Raw genomic sequence first — 19,789 nt, 5'->3', positions numbered from 1 at the left:
ATTGGCCTATTCTTTTTGCTCGTTATACTTCCGGTTTTGTGGTGGTGGCTCAAGCGGCCTGTGACTGGAGAGCTCTGCTCCGGAAGTGCTAACCCCAGGCGAGCCCAGCGGGACGCCAGTTACGGTGCAGGTCAGGACTATGGCGGCCCGGCTGGCTAGGATCCGGTGGGGGACTGCCCCTGCCGCTGCCCGGAGGGGCCCGCTGGTCTCCTGCCGGAGGTGGGCCGGCGCCTCGTCAGACACCGTGTACGATGTGGTGGTGTCCGGGGGAGGCCTGGTGGGCGCCGCTATGGCTTGTGCCTTGGGTAAGCGCATCTCCAGGCCGATAGCGGCGGGGAGTGGGGCCGTAGAGGAACGATGAGGACCGTGTGAGCCCTGGCACTGTTTGCCCAAGGTCTAAGCGTTGTAGATCTTGTGGTCCATTCCCTGCCCAGAGGAACCCCAGAACCCCGGCGGCAAACGTTTGTTCCTTCAGGATTCCGAAGGGTCAAAAGTGGGAGAGACTCTTTAGGAGTCCTTCCAAAGCGTGGGGAAACAGACCCGTCCAGGGTTGTTTAGTTCTGGACACAGTTGGAAGTAATCAGGCATTGTCTATTGAGCTAGGCTAGGCAGTTTTTTGTTGATGTTGTTTTTTAAGCAGCTTCATTGAGATATAATTTGCATACCATAAAGTTTACCCATTTAAAGTATAGAATTTAATGATTTTTAGCGTAGTCACAGAGTTGTGCAGCCATTGCCACAATAAATTTTAGAACATTTTTATCACCCCCAAAAGGAACCCAAACCCATTAGTAATCACTGCCCATGTCCCCCCAATCTCCTCAGCTCCTGGCAACCACTCATGTACTTTCTATCTCTATAGCTTGGCTTTTTCTGGACATTTCCATAGACATGGAATCTGCTTAATGTTTTCAGAGTTCATCCAGGTTGTAGCATGTGCCAGTACTTCGTTCCTTTTTATGGCTAAGTAATATTTTGTGTGGATATAGCACATTTTGTTTATCAATTCATCAGGTGATGGACGTTTGAGTCGTTTTCACTTTGGGGCTATAACAAATAATGCTACTATCATTTTCTGTACAAGCTTTTGTGTAAGCATATATTTTTGGTTATCTTGGATATATTCCTAGGAGTGGATTTGCAGGGTCATATGGTAAACTCTGTGTTTAACATTTTGAAGAACTGCCTGTGTTCCAGAGTGGCTGCACTATTTTACATTCCCACCAGCAATAAATGAGGGGTCTAATTTCTTTCTTTCTTTCTTTCTTTTAGAAAGAAAGGCATTTCTTAATTTTTTTTCATTATTCATTCATTCATTTATTCATTTTTGGCTGTGTTGGGTCTGTTGCTGCACGCGGGCTTTCTCTAGTTGCGGTGAGCAGGGGCTACTCTTCGTTGTGGTGCGCGGGCTTCTCATTGCGGTGTGCGAGCTTCTCATTGAGGTGGCTTCTCTTGTTGCGGAGCACGGACTCTAGGTGCGCAGGCCTCAGTAGTTGTGGCTCGCAGGCTGTAGAGCGCAGGCTCAGTAGTTGTGGCACACAGGCTTAGTTGCTCCTCAGCATGTGGGATCTTCCCAGACCAGAGCTCGAAACCGTGTCCCCTGCATTGGCAAGCGGATTCTTAACCACTGCACCACCAGGGAAGTCCCGAGGGGTCTAATTTCTCCACGTCCTGGACAGCACTGTTACCAGTTTTTCTTACTGGTTATGCTAGTGAGTGTGAGGTGATATCTTCTGGTTTTGATTTGCATTTCCCTAATGACTAATGATGTTGAATATTCTTTCATATGTTTATTGGTCATTTGTATGTCTTTGGAGAAATGTATATTCAGAACCTTTGCCCATTTTTAAACTGGGCTATTTGTCTTTTTATTATTGAGTTGTAAGAGTTTTTTATGTATTCTGGGTACAAGCCCCTTATCAGATAAATGATTTGCAAATATGTTCTCCCATTTTGTGGGTTGTTTTTTCACTTTCTTGACGGTGTCCTTTGAAGCACAGAAGTTTTTAATTTTGGTGAAGTCCAGCTTATCAGTCTCTTACCACTTGTGCTATGGTGTCATATCTAAGAAATCATTATCTAACCCAAAGTCACAAAGTTTCGCTCCTGTGTTTTATTCTAAGAGTTTTATACGGTTAGCTCTTACATTTAAGGCTATGATCCACTTTGAGTTAAACATTGTATGCAAGTTAAGGTAAGGACTTTGCTTTTACATGTGTAGTTTAGGCTGCTCCACTACCTTGTGGGGTAGATAGCTTCATCTTTTATATGAAGAAACGAGGTTAAGTAAGGACCAGAGTCTCACACTAGGCAGAGTCAGAATTTGAACCCAGGCAACCAAATTCTTTTGCTTTTAACAACTGTACGGTGACTTTCAGAAATTGGATTTGAGTTTTCTGGCTTCACAAATTAAAGGTCACTAACAGTGAGAAAGTCTTTTCTGATTTCAGTTCTGGGGTGTTAGTCACATCTTCCCTAGAAAGTTCCTTTTCTAGGAAACTGGTGGGAAGCAGTGCTTTGTATGAGCTAATGGGCTTGAGTCTCAAAGTAATTTTGTAAAACATAGTTATCAGTTATTGAGCACTTGCTATAGATAGGCATCTTTTAAAGTATTTTGCATATATATACATACATATATATGTATGTGTGTGTGTATATATATATATATATATATACTTTTTTTGTTTTCTGTGCCAAGTGGCTTTCAGGATCTTAGATCCTGACCAGGGATTGAACCTGGGCCCAGCAGTGAGAGTGCCGAGTCCTAACCACTGGACTGCCAGGGAATTCCCTATATTTTATTTAATTGTCATAATACTCTTGATTTTAGATTGTGCAGGTAAGAAAGTTAAAGCTCAGAAAGGTTAAGTAACTTGCTCTCAAAAGTTGGTAATTAGGAAATACAAATCCTTTTTGAGACTGACAAGACTTTCTGACATATATACCCTTGCTGCCTGACAGCCATTTTGGTTTTACCTATCGGTAAATGGACTATAATGGTGCTTCTCAAGCTTGAGCATGTTTAAGAATCATCTGGGTTTTTTGGTTTGGTTTTGGTTTTGGGCTTTGAGTAACTAAGACAGGGACATAACACATAGGAATTTTGAAATACAAAAGTGCATAGGATATATAGTATAAAGAATGTATAGTAAGACTTCCATTTCTAATTGTTAGCCATCCAATTCTCCTCATAGGCAATCGTTGTTACCAGTCTGTGGAGCATATTTTTAAAATGAGGATTCCAGGTTCCACTTTCAGTGGCTCTGACTCAGTTTGTCCAGGTGGGGCCCAGGAGCCTGTATTTTTAACAAATAATCTCCAGAGATGGATGCAGGAAATCTGAAGACCACACTTTGAGAATGAAAAACACTGGGAAGGCTTAATTGTCTTGTAGTGACTTCACCTCCTAACTTTTTATACAATTTTGTATGATATGTATCTGAAAAATTTTTTTAGTTTTACTAAATTTTTGTTAAAATTTGGTGTTTTGCTATCTTCTTTGCATAACTTTTTTTCCTTCCTATATTGTTCTTTTTCTCATCCCCATTTATCCACATTTCAAGGAGGGAAAGCAGCAATTCTTTTATAAACTTACCAAATTCTGTATTGTAATTGTTTTTTTTTCTGTCTTTTCCTTAGAAGTGTAAATTTTTCTTTTAATTTATTTTTGGCTGCGTTGGGTCTTCGTTGCTGCACACGGGCTTTCTCTAGTTGTGGCGAGCGGGGGCTACTCTTCATTGTGGTGCGCGGGCTTCTCATTGCGGTGGCTTCTCTTGTTGCAGAGCGCAGGCTCTAGCTGCGTGGGCTTCAGTAGTTGCAGCACGCGGGCTCAGTAGTTGTGGTGCACGGACTTAGTTCCTCCGCAGCATGTGGGAGGACCAGGGATCGAACCCGCGTCCCCTGCATTGGCAGGCAGATTCGTAACCACTGTGCCACCAGGGAAGTCCCAAAAGTATAAATTCTTAAAGTCAGGGCTGACTTTAAACAGATACTGACAATACAGAATGCTCTGTATAAGTTTACAAAAGAAAAAGGTCATGGGCTGAGTACACCAGGATGTAAGAATCACTGACTCTAAGTCAGTCAAAACTACCAAGCGTAGGTTTACAAAAGAAACATTCACACTCAAAAGCTCAGAGAATGGGCTTCCCTGGTGGTGCAGTGGGTGAGAGTCTGCCTGCCGATGCAGGGGACATGTACGGGAAGATCCCGCATGCCGCAGAGCGGCTGGGCCCGTGAGCCACGGCCGCTGGGCCTGCGCGTCCGGAGCCTGTGCTTCCGCAACGGGAGAGGCCGCAACAGTGAGAGGCCCGCGTACCGCAAAAAAAAAAAAAAAAAAAAAAGCTCAGAGAAGATACTGAATGTTAAAACATGAAAGTTGAACCTCTCGGGGGGCAGAGGGAAGGTTTGGAAATCTTTCATTCAATTTATTCAGTGAGCAAGCCTCTGCTTTTTTCCTATAAAATAGATGGAGCTGAACACTGTGAGGAGACTCTGTCCTTGAGCAGGTGCCTGTGGAGTCAAGTAAACTACCTGCTTGGGATTTAGTGCATGCTACTGTCTCCCCTTGATCATCATGGCATGAATCCCAAAGAATATTCTTTGTCAATAGTTTATATGCTGATCAACCTTTATAATTCAACATCCACTTAGTTTTAGACAGCTGCTTTAAAAGTGAAAAATTTCCAGCTGGCTCTTCATATTTCCATATAGGTCAGTTTTTATGTTTTCCTTGATTCTTTTCTTCTTCAAACTCACATTAGTTTATGTTTTATCCTTGAAATACCTATATTTCCATCTCACATTGTTATTTGTAAGTGATATTCTCTAATATTTTTTCTCCAAGCTAGTTTCCTAAAATGTTATATTATTTTTTTATAAATTTTTAAAATGTTTATTTATTTATTTTTGCCCGTGTTGGGTCTTCATTGCTGCGTGTGGGCTTTCTCTAGTTGCGGCGAGCAGGGGATACTCGTCATTGCGGTGCGCGGGCTTCTCATTGGGGTGGCTTCTCTTGTTGTGAAGCACAGACTCTAGGCACGCGGGCTTCAGTAGTTGTGGCACGCGGGCTCAGTAGTTGTGGCTCATGGGCTCTAGAGCGCAGGCTCAGTAGTTGTGGCGAACGGGCTTAGGTGCTCTGCAGCATGTGGGATCTTCCCGGACCAGGGGTTGAAACCGTGTCCCCTGCATTGGCAGGCGGATTCTTAATCACTGCACGACTAGGAAACCCCTAAAATGTTATATTAAATAGCTAAAAAATAAAATATTGAAAAATAAAATAAAATATTGGACCTGGCTATATTTTATGTGCTTGGAAATGTAATTTTTTAATTTATTTTATTTATTTATTTTTGGCTGTGTTGGGTCTTCATTGCTGCACGTGGGCTTTCTCTAGTTGTGGCGAGCGGGGACTACTCTTCTTTGAGGTGCACGTACTTCTCCTTGCAGTGGCTTCTCTTGTTGCAAAGCACAGGCCCTAGAGCACATTGGCTTCAGTAGTTGTGGCTCTGTGGCATGTGGGATCTTCCTGGACCAGGGCTTGAACCTGTGTCCCCTGCATTAACAGGTGGATTCTTAACTACTGAGCCACCAGGGAAGTCCCTAATTTTTTTTGACTAAAGGAAATTTATAATATATATAATGTTATACATGCATTTGTAGGTGATGAGCTGACTGTACTATGTCATAAAGCTAGAAACAGTGAAAGCTGGGATTAATATCCAGAGTTTCTGATTTTCTTTTTTTTTTTCTGTGGTGTTTTGATATAACAGCCCAGCTGGACTAGAACAGGCAGTGATCACATCATCTCAATCTACTGAAAACCCTCCAGTGACTCCTACTGTAGTTGGGATATGGTCCAAATTTCCTGCCAGTGTCTAGAAGGCACTATTTGATCTGTATATTATCTCTCTCTCCAAATTCACCTTGATCCATTCTCTTCCGTAGTCACCGTTAGGCACCGTAGGTCACCCTTCAGTCTCTAGAGCTGCATTGTCCATTGTGGTAGCTACCAGTCACACATGACTACCGATCACTTAAAATATGATACCATATTTACCATATTCTAATCTAAATGCATTTGTTCTGTAAGTGTAAAATACATACCACATTTCAAAGGCAGTATAAAAATTAATGTAAAATATCTCAATTTTATCATTGTTAATATTCATAATGCTATAATTTTGGATATATTAGATAAACTAAAGCAAAATTAACTAATGTAATTAACCACTTTATTTTTACTTTTTAAATGTGTCTTCTAGAAAATTTAAAATTACGTGTCACATTATTTTTATTATTTGCATATTCTATTATTTTTAGTGGACAGCATATTTCTAGAACAGACTAAACTTACTTCCATTTCAGAAACTTTTCTTTTTAGTTGTTGTCTCTTCTGAATATTCTCTCACCAGATTTTCTCCTGATTGTTTTGTTTGTTTGTTTTTATTCTTTTTTTTGAATTTTATTTTATTTATTTTTTTATACAGCAGGTTCTTATGAGTCATCCATTTTATACACATTAGTGTATACAGGTCAATTCCAATCTCCCAGTTCATCACACCCCCACCCCCACCCACTGCTGCTTCCCCTCTTGGTGTCCATAGGTTTGTTCTCTACATCTGTGTCTCAATTTCTGCCCTGCAAACCGGTTCATCTGTATCATTCTTCTAGGTTTCACATATATGCGTTAATATACGATATTTGTTTTTCTCTTTCTGACTTACTTCACTCTGTATGACAGTCTCTAGATTCATCCACATCTCTACAATGACCCAATTTCGTTCCTTTCTATGGCTGAGTAATATTCCATTGTATATATATACCACATCTTCTTTATTCATCAGTTGATGGGCATTTAGGTTGCTTCCATGACCTGGGTATTGTAAATAGTGCAGCAATGAACACTGGGGTGCATGTGGGGGTTTTTTTGTTTTTTTTTTTTGCGGTACACGGACCTCTCACTGTTGTGGCCTCTCCCATTGCGGAGCACAGGCTCCGGACGTGCAGGCTCGGTGGCCAAAGCTCATGGGCCTAGCTGCTCCGCGGCATGTGGGATCTTCCCGAACCGGGGCACGAACCCGTGTCCCCTGCATCGGCAGGGAGACTCTCAACCACTGCGCCACCAGGGAAGCCCCCTCCAGCTTTCTTTTGATTTCCATTTGCATGGAAGATCTTTCTCCATCCCCTCACTTTCAGTCTGAATGTGTCCCTAGGTCTGAAGTGGGTCTCTTGTAGACAGCATATTTATGGGTCTTGTTTTTGTATGCATTCAGCAAGCCTGTGTCTTTTTGGTTGGAGCATTTAATTCATTCATGTTTAAGGTAATTATTGATATATATGTTCCTATTATCATTTTCTTTATTGTTTTGGGTTTGTTTCTGTAGGTCCTTTTCTTCTCTTGTGTTTCCCACTTAGAGAAGTTCCTTTAGCATTTGTTGGTTTGGTGGTGCTGAATTCTCTTAGCTTTTGCTTGTCTGTAAAGCTTTTGCTTGTCTGTAAAGCTTTTGATTTCTCCCTCAAATCTGAATGAGATCCTTGTGGGGTAGAGTAATCTTCGTTGTAGATTCTTCCCTTTCATCACTTTAAGTATATCATGCCACTCCCTTCTGGCTTGTAGAGTTTCTGCTGAAAAATCAGCTGTTAACCTTATGGGAGTTCCCTTGTATGTTATTTGTTGTTTTTCCATTGCTGCTTTCAATAATTTTTCTTTGTCTTTAATTTTTGTCAGTTTGATTACTATGTGACTTGGCGTGTTTCTCCTTGGGTTTATCCTGTATGGGACTCTGCACTTCCTAGACTTGGGTGGCTCCTTCCTTTCCCATGTTAGGGAAGTTTTCGACTATAATCTCTTCAAATATTTTCTCAGGTCCTTTCTCTCTCTCTTCTCCTTCTGGGACCCCTATAATGCGAATGTTGCTGCATTTAATATTGTCCCAGAGGTCTCTTAGGCTGTCTGCATTTCTTTTCATTCTTTTTTCTTTATTCTGTTCGGCAGAAGTGAATTCCACCATTTTGTCTTCCAGGTTCTTCTGCCTCAGTTATTCTGCTATTGATTCCTTCTAGTGTAGTTTTCATTTCAGTTATTGTATTGTTCATCTGTGTTTGTTTGTTCTTTAATTCTTCTAGATCTTTGTTAAACATTTCTTGCATCTTTTCGACCTTTGCCTCCATTCTTTTTCCGAGGTCCTGGATCATCTTCACTATCATTATTCTGAATTCTTTTTCTGGAAGCTTGCCTATCTCCACTTCATTTAGTTGTTTTTCTGGGGTTTTATCTTGTTCCTTCATCTGGTACATAGCCCTCTGCCTTTTCATCTTGTCTGTCTTTCTGTGAATGTGGTTTTTGTTCCACAGGCTGCAGGGTTGTAGTTCTTCTTGCTTCTGCTCTGTGCCTTCTGGTGGATGAGGCTGTCTAAGAGGCTTGTGCAAGTTTCTTGATGGGAGGGACTGGTGGTGGGTAGAGCTGGCTGTTGCTTTGGTGGGCAGAGCTCAGTAAAACTTTAATCTGCTTGTCTGCTGATGGGTGGGGCTGGGTTCCCTCCCTGCTGGTTGTTTGGCCTGAGGTGACCCAACACTGGAGCCTACCTGGGCTCTTTGGTGGGGCTAATGGCGGACTCTGGGAGGGTTCACGCCAAGGAGTACTTCCCAGAACTTCTGCTGCCAGTGTCCTTGTCCTCACAGTGAGACACAGCCACCCCCCGCCTCTGCAGGAGACCTTCCAACACTAGCAGGTAGGTCTGGTTCAGTCTCCAGACCTACCTATGGGGTCACTGCTCCTTCTCCTTGGTCCCGATGCGCACACTACTTTGTGTGTGCCCTCCAAGAGTGGAGTCTCTGTTTCCTCCAGTCCTGTCGAAGTCCTGCAGTCAAATCCCGCTAGCCTTCAAAGTGTGATTCTCTAGGAATTCCTCCTCCCATTTCCGGACCCCCAGGTTGGGAAGCCTGACATGGGGCTCAGACCCTTCACTCCAGTGGGTGGACTTGTGGTATAAGTGTTCTCCAGTTTGTGAGTCACCCACCCAGCAGTTACGGGATTTGATTTTATTGTGATTGCACCCCTCCTACCATCTCATTGTGGCTTCTCCTTTGTCTTTGGATGTGGGGTATCTTTTTTGGTGAGTTCCAGTGTCTTCCTGTCAATGACTGTTCAGCAGTTAGTTGTGATTCTGGTGTTCTCACAAGAGGGAGTGAGAGCACGTCCTTCTACTCCGCCATCTTGAACCAATCTCCCTCCTGATTGTTTTTCTGATTTTCTTAAATAAGAAGGAACTTTCCTTTAAAGGAAGTTAAATGGTGAAGAAACAAGTGTCCATATAAGATTACATGTATTTGAATCTTTAGTCTTGTCTCCAATAGGTTCTATTTGGGTGGAATTATATAAGGTACTCACAATTTCTGTACATTGGTTTTTCTCATCTCTAAAATTAGAGCAAAATAGCTTTTCTTTCTTCATAAAATTGTGGTATGGATTATATCAGATGATACTACAGTAAATCACATATAATTGTACCTGGCATATAGGTGTTAATAAACATTAGCAGTGATGATGATAATGATAATAGTGATTCTATGGAACTTTGCTTATAGATATACAGGAAAAAAGTAAACATTATTAATATAATAACCTACTGTTATTCATAAAAGAGTGACAGGTTATTAATTTATGGTTCTAGGTTGTTATTTGATAAATCAAAATTAACTTGGATTCTATATAGAGTGAAGTGATTTCAAGGTTAAAATTTAGATAGTCACCTACAATTTATAATTTCATTTAATTCAATAGCTAAGTCATATATATGTTTGTGCCTTTAACTGTAATGGTATTATAGCCTAAAATAGATATTTTTATAATTTTTCTATTTCTACTCACCAGGGCAAATATAGGATGGAAATCTGTTTTCTTATATATTTCCTGGTTTCTCATTTAACAAAAATGTCTGTTAAGACATTATCTATTTTATGGATTGAGGAGATAACAGCAGTTTGCTGCTGGGGACGTACAGCTATAGGAAAAGAAATGATTCCTGGCCTCCAAGGAATTTAGAATCTAGCAAAGGAAAAAGATTTGTAAATAACTAACAGAAGGAAGAATGAAATGAAAGCTACCCTAGAGGAGCAAGCAACTGACCTATCCTGGGGGTGGAGGTGTGCGGGTGTGGTACTAAGAGGACTGCTGGGGAGGTGAGGCTTCAGGGAGTAGGAGCCGTAGGGAGCTGGTGGCAGGCAGCATTCGGTTGCAGTGGCTTCTGTTAGATCAAAGCCTAGAGATGTGATGGACCAGAAAGTAGTCCTGTCTGCAGGCACGGTGCTGCCGCACGACAGGGAACGCCATGCTGACCTGGTGGGTTCAGCGCAGTTCACTCCTTTTTGACTGGGGCCAGCCTTGATTTTCACACTTTCTTTGTTGTATGTAATAATAGTGCCTTTCTTCTCATTTAGATTCCAAAATAAAAAGAGGGGTCAGGGTCTTTGGGGTTTCTCTCATCGTTACTAAGTAAAACCTGCAGTGTTTCTTCTCTGGTAAATTCTGTCACATGCAACTCACTGCTTATCTTTTCCCTGCACCGTTCTCTGAGACACTGTGGAAGGACTTGTGTTTGTGCTGCAGTGACCCAGTAACAGAGTCTCCAAGTCCTCTTTTTACTTCACTATACAGATGTTTTAGGACCAGATTTTTAGGCACAGTTGATGTTATTTTTTGGCCCCCTTTTCTTTCACAAGCTCTTTATCTTTGACTTAATCTTGAGGCCGCAATGAATTTTGTTTATTAACCCCATTTTTCTGTTGAACAGGATTTGTAATTTTTAGTAACTTAATACTTTGTAGATTGTAAATATCTGGTGTCTAAATACTACAGCCTTCCTTTCTTCATTTTTCCTTTCTAGGACAGTCTATTCACTTGCTATGGGTTTTGCCATTATTTGTGTCTTTGCACGTGGCAGGCGTTAAGACTGTCTAGAGAGGCCTTACCACCATGGGCAGGGTGCTTTGCATGACTGAAATGGTAGTATGCGTTATTGCTTAGTACTCCACATGATGTTTTCCTTTTTATGTGTGTAAGAAATTTGTATCCTGAGGGCTAAGGGATTAGTTAATATGTTGCTTCTCTTGGAAATGAGAAAGAGAATAAATTCTGATTTTCCTAAAATGACATAACATTTTGTTCTTTTTTTTTTTTAGGATATGATATTCACTTTTGTGACAAGAAAATCCTGTTGCTAGAAGCAGGTCCAAAGAAAGTACTGGGGAAATTGCCAGAAACTTACAGCAACAGGGTCAGCTCCATTTCCCCTGGCTCCGCAACCCTTCTCAGTAGTGAGTAGAAGATCCTCTGTCGTAGAACCAATCTCCTGTCTCTCTTGACTTTCCAGTGTGTCCCATAGAGCAGAGTCAGCAGAGCATCTGGTGAGGAGGGAACTCACTGAGATGGGTGGGAAGAGGAGGGTGGGGTTGGTAAGTCTAGTACATAGTCGAAGATGAGGACCCCTGGAATTGTTCGTGTGTCAACTCGCAGTCTGAGGAAGACATCTCTGGGACGTGTGGCTCCATGTAGACATCATTTGTGATGTTGGGTCATTATGAATTGGTGGAATTGAAACTATATGAACTAATTACGATCATTCGCTTCTAGTAACAGCATACTCTTCATTTCCAGAGTCAGCCCTATAGGGGGCTGGGGAGCCTGAATGCTAAGTGCTCGTAGGGTGTAGGTGGATGTGTACACCTGGAACCAGTTAGCAAATTATCTTAAGGTCTTTGTCTAATGTTACTCCCTCAAGCCATCCTATCTAGAAACACCCCATCTAAAATTAAACTCTTGCATGACTCTCTAGCTCCTTATACTGCTTTATTTTTCTTTATAACACTACCTGACATTTTATTATGAATTTTTTTTTAATTGTCTATCTCTCCAACTAGAATGTCAGCTGCTGAAGGGCAGAGATTTGTCTGTTTGGTTTCCCGCTTTATGCTCAGTACCTAGAAGTGTATCTGGCACATAGTAAGTGCTCAATAAATATTTCCTCAATGAATGAATTGGTTTAGTGCTCTGGAATTAAGCAAAAAATAGTCTTTATCCAGGGAGTTTGTATCCTCAATAGGATGATGAAGGAAAAGAAAATACGGATTTGGTTTATTTCCCCCACTTTATTATTTCCCCCACTTTAATGTGATTTGACCTTTGATCATGAAAGCTGGGTCTTTTTCATGCTGTATATTCTGAACTGGGGAACAGAGTAGCTTAGCTCCTAGCATCAAACAGGATAGAAGTGAAGAGTATTTCCCTATTATTGGAGAACACTGAAAACAACCTCTTACTTAACAGGAAGGAGAGAGAAAGGGGAACCCAGGAGGGATGCCAGTCCCATCAGGTTGCTTTGGTCTATATATAACTCCTTTCTTTTGTAGGTTTTGGTGCCTGGGACCACATCTGCAACATGAGATACAGAGCCTTTCGTCGAATGCAGGTGCCTCCTTTATCACCTTTGGCTTATCTTGGTTTATCTTGAGTTAAGATATTGGAGTTCACATTCTCCAGGTTTTCTGTAAATGTGGGAGGAATTCAGACAGAGTTTACACTCAGTCAAAGGAAGTAGGAGGGAAGCATTCATGAGAGAATTTTCTTCCCACCTTATACTTCCCGCCAGAGGGACTGACAAACTGTGGTTTTCCTGCTTCAATCAATGCTCAGTTTGACTGGAGTAATATTTCCTTTTCCTTGGGTTGTAATACAACTTTCCCTTTGTGTTTCCAGGTGTGGGATGCCTGCTCAGAAGCTCTGATAATGTTCGATAAGGATAATCTAGATGACATGGGCTGTATAGTGGAGAACAATGTCATCATGCATGCTCTCACTAAGCAGCTGGAGGCTGTGTCAGGTGAGGTATCTATCTCTTCCATCTTCCACTCACTTTCTGGAAGATGAACTAAGAGTTATTCTGGGACTTACTGGAAGGATCCCTTCTACAGATACTGATGTCCACCATAAAGAAGCCCTCTAACAGTTATCTCAGGGATGTTCTTTCTCTTTCTCTTTTTTTTTTAAACAGCTTTATTCAGGTATAACTTACATACCAATAATTCACTGATTTTAAGTGTACAATTCAGTGATTTTTCAATCTATTTATAGAGTTGTGCCACCATCACCACAATATGATTATAGAACATTCCTATTACTCAGAAGTAAACCTCGTACCTGTTTACAGTCATTCCCCATTCCCACTCCTAGCCCCTGGCACCACTAATCTACTTTCTGTTTTTTGAGATTTGCCTATTCTGGACATTTCATGTAGATAGAATGATACAATATGTATTTTTTAATGTCTGACTTCTCTCACTAAATGCATTTTTGAGACTCATTCATGTTGTAGTATGTATCAGTACTCCAGTCTTTTTTACTGCCCAGTAGTATTTCATTGTGTGGACATTTTGGGTTGTTTCCACTTTTTGATGATTGTGAATAAAGCTATGAATATTTATGGACAAGGTTTTGTGTGGACATGTTTCATTTCTGCTGGGTGGATACTTAGGAGTAGAATTGCTGGGTCATGTAATAATTCTATGTTTAACATTTTCATAAACTGCCAAACTTTAAAGAGGCTCTACCATGTCCCTTTCCCACCAACAATATATAAGGGTTCCAATTTCTCCACCAACACTTTATTCCCCTCAACCTTTTTTTTTTTTAATAGCCGTCCTAGTAACTGAAGTGGTATTTCACTGTAGTTTTTTTGTTTATTTTGTTTGGCCACACCACACAGCACGCGGGATCTCAGTTCCCCAACCAGGGAGTGAACCTGTGCCCCCTGCATTGGGAGCACAGAATCTTAACCACTATACTGCCAGGGAAGTCCCATCTCGTAGTTTTGATTGTATTTACCTGATGACTAATAATGTTGAGTGTCTTTTCATGTACTTGTTGGCTATTTGTGTATCTGTTTTTTTTTTTTTTTTTTTTTTTTTTTTTTGGCTGTATCGGGTCTTAGTTGTGGCATGTGGGATCTTTCGTTGCGGTGCTCAGGCTTCTCTCTAGTTGTGGTGTGTGGGCTTAGTTGCCCCATGGCTTGTGGGACTTTAGTTCCCCGACCAGAGATCGAACCTGCGTCCCCTGCATTGGAAGGTGGATTCTTAAACACTGGACCACGAGGGAAGTCCCTATTTGTATATCTTCTTTGGAGAAGTGTCTGTTTAAAATCTTTTGCTCATTTTAAAACTAGATTGTCTTTCTTTTTATTTATTTGTTTTTAAAATTTTTTTTGGCTGTGTTGGGTCTTCGTTGCTGTGCACGGGCTTTCTCTGGTTGCAGCGAGCAGGAGCTACTGTTCGTTGCAGTCCATGGACTTCTCATTGCGGTGGCTTCTCTTGTTGCGGAGCACGGGTTCTAGGTGCACAGGCTTCAGTAGTTGTGGCGTGTGGGCTCTAGAGTGCAGGCTCAGTAGTTGTGGTGCACGGACTTAGCTGCTCCGCGGCATGTGGGATCTTCCCGGACCAGGGATTGAACCCATGTCCCCTGCATTGGCAGGCGGATTCTTAACCACTGCGCCACCAGGGAGGTCCTAAAGATAATTTAGATCTAATAGTCACTTAGAAACATGTCCCATAATATATTGGTGAAAAAAAGTGTGTGTCATATGATCCCACTTGTGTGTGTGAGTATGTGTGTGGGGTGTGTGTGCATATACACACATAGGAAATTGTTTGGAAAGCTATACAACAAAGCTTTAACTAGCTGTCTCTGAGTGGTATGATTAAAGGTGATTTTTTCCCCCTTTTTAAACCTTTCTTTGTGGTTCAGACTTTTACACAAAGTAAAAGTAGTAAGCATGTACTTCTTATGATCAGAAAAGTAAAATGACTTCCAGTGGGAAGAAAAATCTTATGAAATCTAGAACTTGTTTGAGTCTGTGGTATTCCCCACCCTATTTGCTTTGAAAACACATGTGGATTCATGTAGGCATAGAGTGAAACTGGAGCAGGATCATGAAGATGGGAAGAGTGCCTCATGCAGGTGACAGTTCAGTGAGAGCTTACTTTTTTTTGTCCTTGTTTTCCTCACACTGATTCATCCCTGTGGCCTCTGTCATTTATTAGCTCTTAGACCATAGCATAGATCACATGAGTTATTTTTGAGATCTTTACTCTTCTTGTTTAGGAGTAAATGATAAGATAAAGATAAGCTGTCTTGGGACTTTGCTTTAGTTTTTTCCTCAGCCTGTGGGCCAACTGTCTAATGTTTTGTTTTTTCTCTTTTGACCTCCCTAGACCGAGTGACCGTTCTCTACAAGAGCAAAGCAGTCAGCTATACCTGGCCTTATCCATTTTCTATGGCAGACTCCAGCCCTTGGGTTCATATTACCCTAGGTGATGGCAGCATCCTCCAGACCAAATTGTTGGTAGTTGAAGATTCTTATTTTGCCAGGGGTCTCGCATATCCACATCTTGTTAGATTCTAGGGTCTCTAGTTTTAGATCTAAGCTATAGTTAAAGTTAATTTTAGGCAAAACTTTTGGTTATAAGGACCCATACCCACTCAAACCAGCTCCAGTTAAGATGGTTCTGTTGTAAATCCTGTACAGGACGCAATCTCTTGGACCATCATAGGTCTTGAAATAAAGGATAGCTGGTCTTACAGGGACAGGAATCAGAGGGTCAGAAATTGAGGCTGTTCCTTCCCTCTCAGGAGTCCTGTAGTCGTTCATCTCCTTGCATCTCCCATTTTTTTCTCTTTCTGCTCATCAGCTTCCCCTTTTCCATGGCAGCCGTTCCCAACCTTACTTCAGGATTCTTCAACTCTAGCGCCTGCCTTATTGCTTTCTAGTTCAAATATCAAGAGACTTCGGCTCAGTTTAACCTACGGCTGGCACCTCTTGGATCAGATGTCCAGCTTTGGTCTGTTAATTGAAGCTGGGATCGCATATGTAGGGCTACCCCTCTTGGGGCTGGGAGTGAGGCAGGCATGATAAAGAGTTACCTGCCACAGATGGGCTTGCCACCAGTGGGAACTAGAGAAAACTTTTAGGAGGCAGAGACAAACTTCTGGAACAGTTTCGTTAATTAAAAGGTTTTAAGACTCAGCAGGCTCTTGTCTCCATGCAGATTGGTGCAGATGGCCACAACTCAGGCGTACGGCAGGCCGCTGGAATCCAAAACGTTAGCTGGAACTATGACCAGTCCGCTGTTGTGGCTACTCTGCATTTATCGGAGGTAAGATCCTGAGCCCACCATCTGGGGGCCTTGCTCGGGTTTAACTGGTACTGGGGAGATATGGGGATATATGTATATCTATAGCTGAGTCACTGTGTTATAAAGCAGAAACTAACACACCATTGTAAAGCAATTACACTCCAATAAAGATGTTAAAAAAATAAAAAATAAAATACATATAGATATCTTATGACCTAGGGAAAAAAACAATAATAATTGGTACTGGGTACTTCTCACAAGAACTCTTCTCCTCTCCGTTGTAGGCCACAGAAAACAATGTAGCTTGGCAGAGATTCCTCCCCTCTGGGCCCATTGCTCTGCTTCCGGTAAGAAGTCCTTCTGGCTAGTCTGCTTAAACATGTCAAGCCTTCCTCTTTTAGAACTTCATTTTCTCTCAGCCTTTTTCTGGTTTCAAGGGAATATGCCCAGGCTAGCTTTGTTACCCCTTCTTGTCTTTCTTCGTGCTTGAGAGCTCTTAAGAACAGAGGTTTTAGCCCTTGGTATTGATGTTCTTTTGACACAGCTCTCAGACACTTTGAGTTCCTTGGTTTGGTCCACATCCCATGAACATGCAGCAGAGCTGGTCAGCATGGATGAGGAAAAGTTTGTGGATGCCGTTAACTCTGCCTTTGTGAGTATCACCAGCTGACGATATGTTGCTGGGATAGATACAGAAAGGTGGTTTTGAGTAAGAAAAGAGGAACAACCAACCAGCTGCCCCTTTGAACCTGTAACGCTTGATGTGGAGTATGTGGAGGAGGGGACTCAGGAAAATGTACAACAAAGAAATTAATTAGTGTGCTCTTCTGAGGGTTGAGGGCTGCTGCTATGCTGACTGAAACAGCTGCCTGGGTGGTAGTTACTTGGATAAGTAACTTTTTTTGAAGCTGTAATACTTTGATAATTTTTAACAGATGCCAAGTACCTGAACCATTGAAGCCTGATTCATCAGAAGTGTTTCTGGGGAGGGGCTGAGCACATTTCCATAGTGAGCTTAAGAGTAAGCTTTGTAGAGAGATATGGGTTCAATATTGGTTCTACCTGTTAATCTCCTGAAAAATGGAAATAGTATCACCAACCTCTTAGGGTTTAATAGTAATAAAAGTCTAAAGACTTAGAAAGAGAGAATTTATGTAAAATGCTTGGAACATACCTAGTACATTATAGGGTACTCAACAAATGGTAATTATTACTGGAGTAGACATAGCCTTTAGATAATACAGACACCAATATTTTTGGAGTTCAAATGTCACATTATCTGAATTCACTAATGATAATGATCGATAACATTTATCCAGCACTTACTATGTGCCAGGTACAGGTGAAGAGTTTTTTAAACATGTATTTATGTATTTAATTCAGTGAACCATTGAGGTAGGTACTATTATCCTGCTCACTTAGAGATAGGTAACTTGCCTGAGGTCATACAGCTGGCGGCAAAGCTGGGTTCTGAAATCAGGCTGGCCCTTGAGCCTATCCTTTTAACCACCAAACTCTACTGCCTTGCTAATGACTTCACACTGGTTTACAGTGAAGAACTTAAGCTCCCCTGCTCTGTAGTAACAACAAGAATAAGAAGAACTGAACGCACTGAAGTGGCTTCCAAGATAAATGGTGACCCTTTATGGGTCATTTAGTAGATATTCCTGGCATAGGCCTTTGCAGTACATTCATTCAGCAGGAGTTATGAGTGCTTCTATATAGAAGGCTTTGGAGTTGGACAAATGAGACATAGTCCCTGATTTCAGGAAGCTCAGTCAAGTGAGGGAGAAAGATATAGAAATGACAGTTTTGATACAGTGGTGGAGTATGCATAGGATACTGTGGGAGCATGGAGGAGAAAGACACAGAAGGTTTGGAGGGAGGTTTACAAAAAGGGGTGACAGCTTCTGCATGCTCTGAGGTGTTATCCTGGTGAACTAGAAGTGGGAGGACATTCTAAGTAGAGGGGTGTGTGGAGGCAAGAGCATGTTGTAGAGTGAGCTACTTTGTGGCTGGCATGTGCATTTTGAGGGTAGGATTAGTGAAAGGTGAGGCTCAGAGGTAGGTAGGGGCAGCTCATGAGCAGTTTGGCTTGATCCTAAAGCCTGTGGGGAGTGATGAGAAGTTGCATTTTGCATTTGTTTGAGGGACTTGTCACTTTAGTGACACAAATCAGTTTAGGTGTGTTAGGTACCACTACCCTTGGCTGTGGTTATAAAATGGTTGCCTTGTTGAATTTTTAATTCCCTGCTGGAGTCGCTGATGAAATTTCACTTTGTTTTGTGGCTGGTGCTACTCAGTGGAGTGATGCCAACCACACAGACTTCATCGACTCGGCTGGCTCCATGCTGCAGTATGCGGTCGCCTTTCTGAAGCCCACTAAGATCTCAGCTCGCCAGCTGCCCCCAAGTGTAGCCAGGGTGGATGCCAAAAGCCGAATACTGTTTCCTCTTGGGTTGGGACATGCTGCTGAGTACGTCCGGCCTCGGCTGGCACTCATTGGGTAAGATAATAACAGAGCAGGGCCACTCCTTTTCACTCTGCGCTGGAGGCTACACCTGAACTCTGCTTTATCCTTAGGGATGCAGCCCACAGAGTCCACCCACTTGCAGGACAAGGTGCCAACATGGGCTTTGGGGATATCTCCAGCTTGCTGCATCACCTCAGGACTGCAGCCTTCAATGGGAAAGACTTAGGTAAGGATTCAAGTACCTTAGAGAGGTATCCCAAGGTCCTATAATACGGGAAGATCAGGTAAATGGCCCTCAGTAGCTAGATGTAGTAGACATAAATGTATCTGGTTTGCTAGGAAGGAAAACTTCACTACTGAATTAGGGATTTAACCTTTCCTTTTCCCTTCAGGCTCCATGAGTCACCTCACAGCTTATGAAACAGACAGACAGCGTCACAACACTGCTCTTCTGGCTGCTACTGACCTACTAAAACGGCTGTATTCTACCAGTGCCACCCCACTGGTGCTGCTCAGGACGTGGGGCTTGCAGGCTACAAATGCAGTGTCTCCGCTCAAAGTAAGAGAGTTCTCCCAGATCTCCAAGAGTCTTGCTCACTGAGGAATGACTTCGCCAATGACTTGGTTTCTTTAATTTTCTCAGCTGTAGAATTATCATCTTTATCTGAATACCTTCCCCCGTGGTTATGAGCAGAAATATCCCTTCCGAGGTTTTTGGTGCCAGGGCCCACATCTAAGCAGTACCCTTATATAAGGGCTTAAAATAGTGAATAGGGGCTTGTAAAGATAAAGATGCTTAAACTCCTTTTGCTGCTTCGCCAGCTTCTTTCCTGAGAAACTTGCATTAAAAGACACTTTGGAGGGACTCAGGAGGAGAATCTGGGACTTTCGCCAAATTTTTGCTTTAATCACTTTAGATATTTTAAAGTATTATCTTCACCTGCCCACATACTTTACAATGTCAGAGTATCACTCACTTTGTTTCATTTTTTCCTCCAGGAACAGATTATGGCCTTTGCAAGCAAATGAATGCTCCTCTTCTGGATCTTTTCCCAAGACCACCACGTATTTTCAAGATTTAATTTAATAAATTTACATTAGAATTCTGCAGTCTTTTTCTTCTCTGCTTAATGG

General features: G+C 41.9%; 1 protein-coding gene across 2 annotated transcripts; it reads left to right on the top strand.

The window, feature by feature from the left end:
- Positions 1-108: 108 nt before the first annotated feature.
- On the top strand, positions 109-19,758 carry COQ6 (coenzyme Q6, monooxygenase). Of its 2 annotated transcripts, XM_060139246.1 has the most exons (12): positions 109-305; positions 11,182-11,316; positions 12,409-12,467; positions 12,755-12,878; positions 15,262-15,392; positions 16,096-16,203; positions 16,467-16,529; positions 16,727-16,834; positions 18,486-18,688; positions 18,766-18,881; positions 19,048-19,214; positions 19,655-19,758. In XM_060139246.1, the coding sequence occupies exons 1-12, from the start codon at positions 140-142 to the stop codon at positions 19,682-19,684; spliced, it is 1,410 nt and encodes a 469-aa protein (XP_059995229.1). In that variant the 5' UTR covers positions 109-139; the 3' UTR covers positions 19,685-19,758. The 2 variants fall into 2 exon arrangements, with proteins under 2 accessions (XP_059995229.1, XP_059995235.1); XM_060139252.1 differs by lacking the exon at positions 16,727-16,834.
- The last annotated feature ends 31 nt before the right edge of the window (positions 19,759-19,789 follow it).

Source organism: Lagenorhynchus albirostris, chromosome 1, assembly GCF_949774975.1.
Source record: "Lagenorhynchus albirostris chromosome 1, mLagAlb1.1, whole genome shotgun sequence".
In the NCBI taxonomy this organism is placed as follows: domain Eukaryota; kingdom Metazoa; phylum Chordata; class Mammalia; order Artiodactyla; family Delphinidae; genus Lagenorhynchus; species Lagenorhynchus albirostris.
Note: the sequence above shows the minus strand (reverse complement) of the source record. Positions and strands in the feature narration are given on the sequence as shown.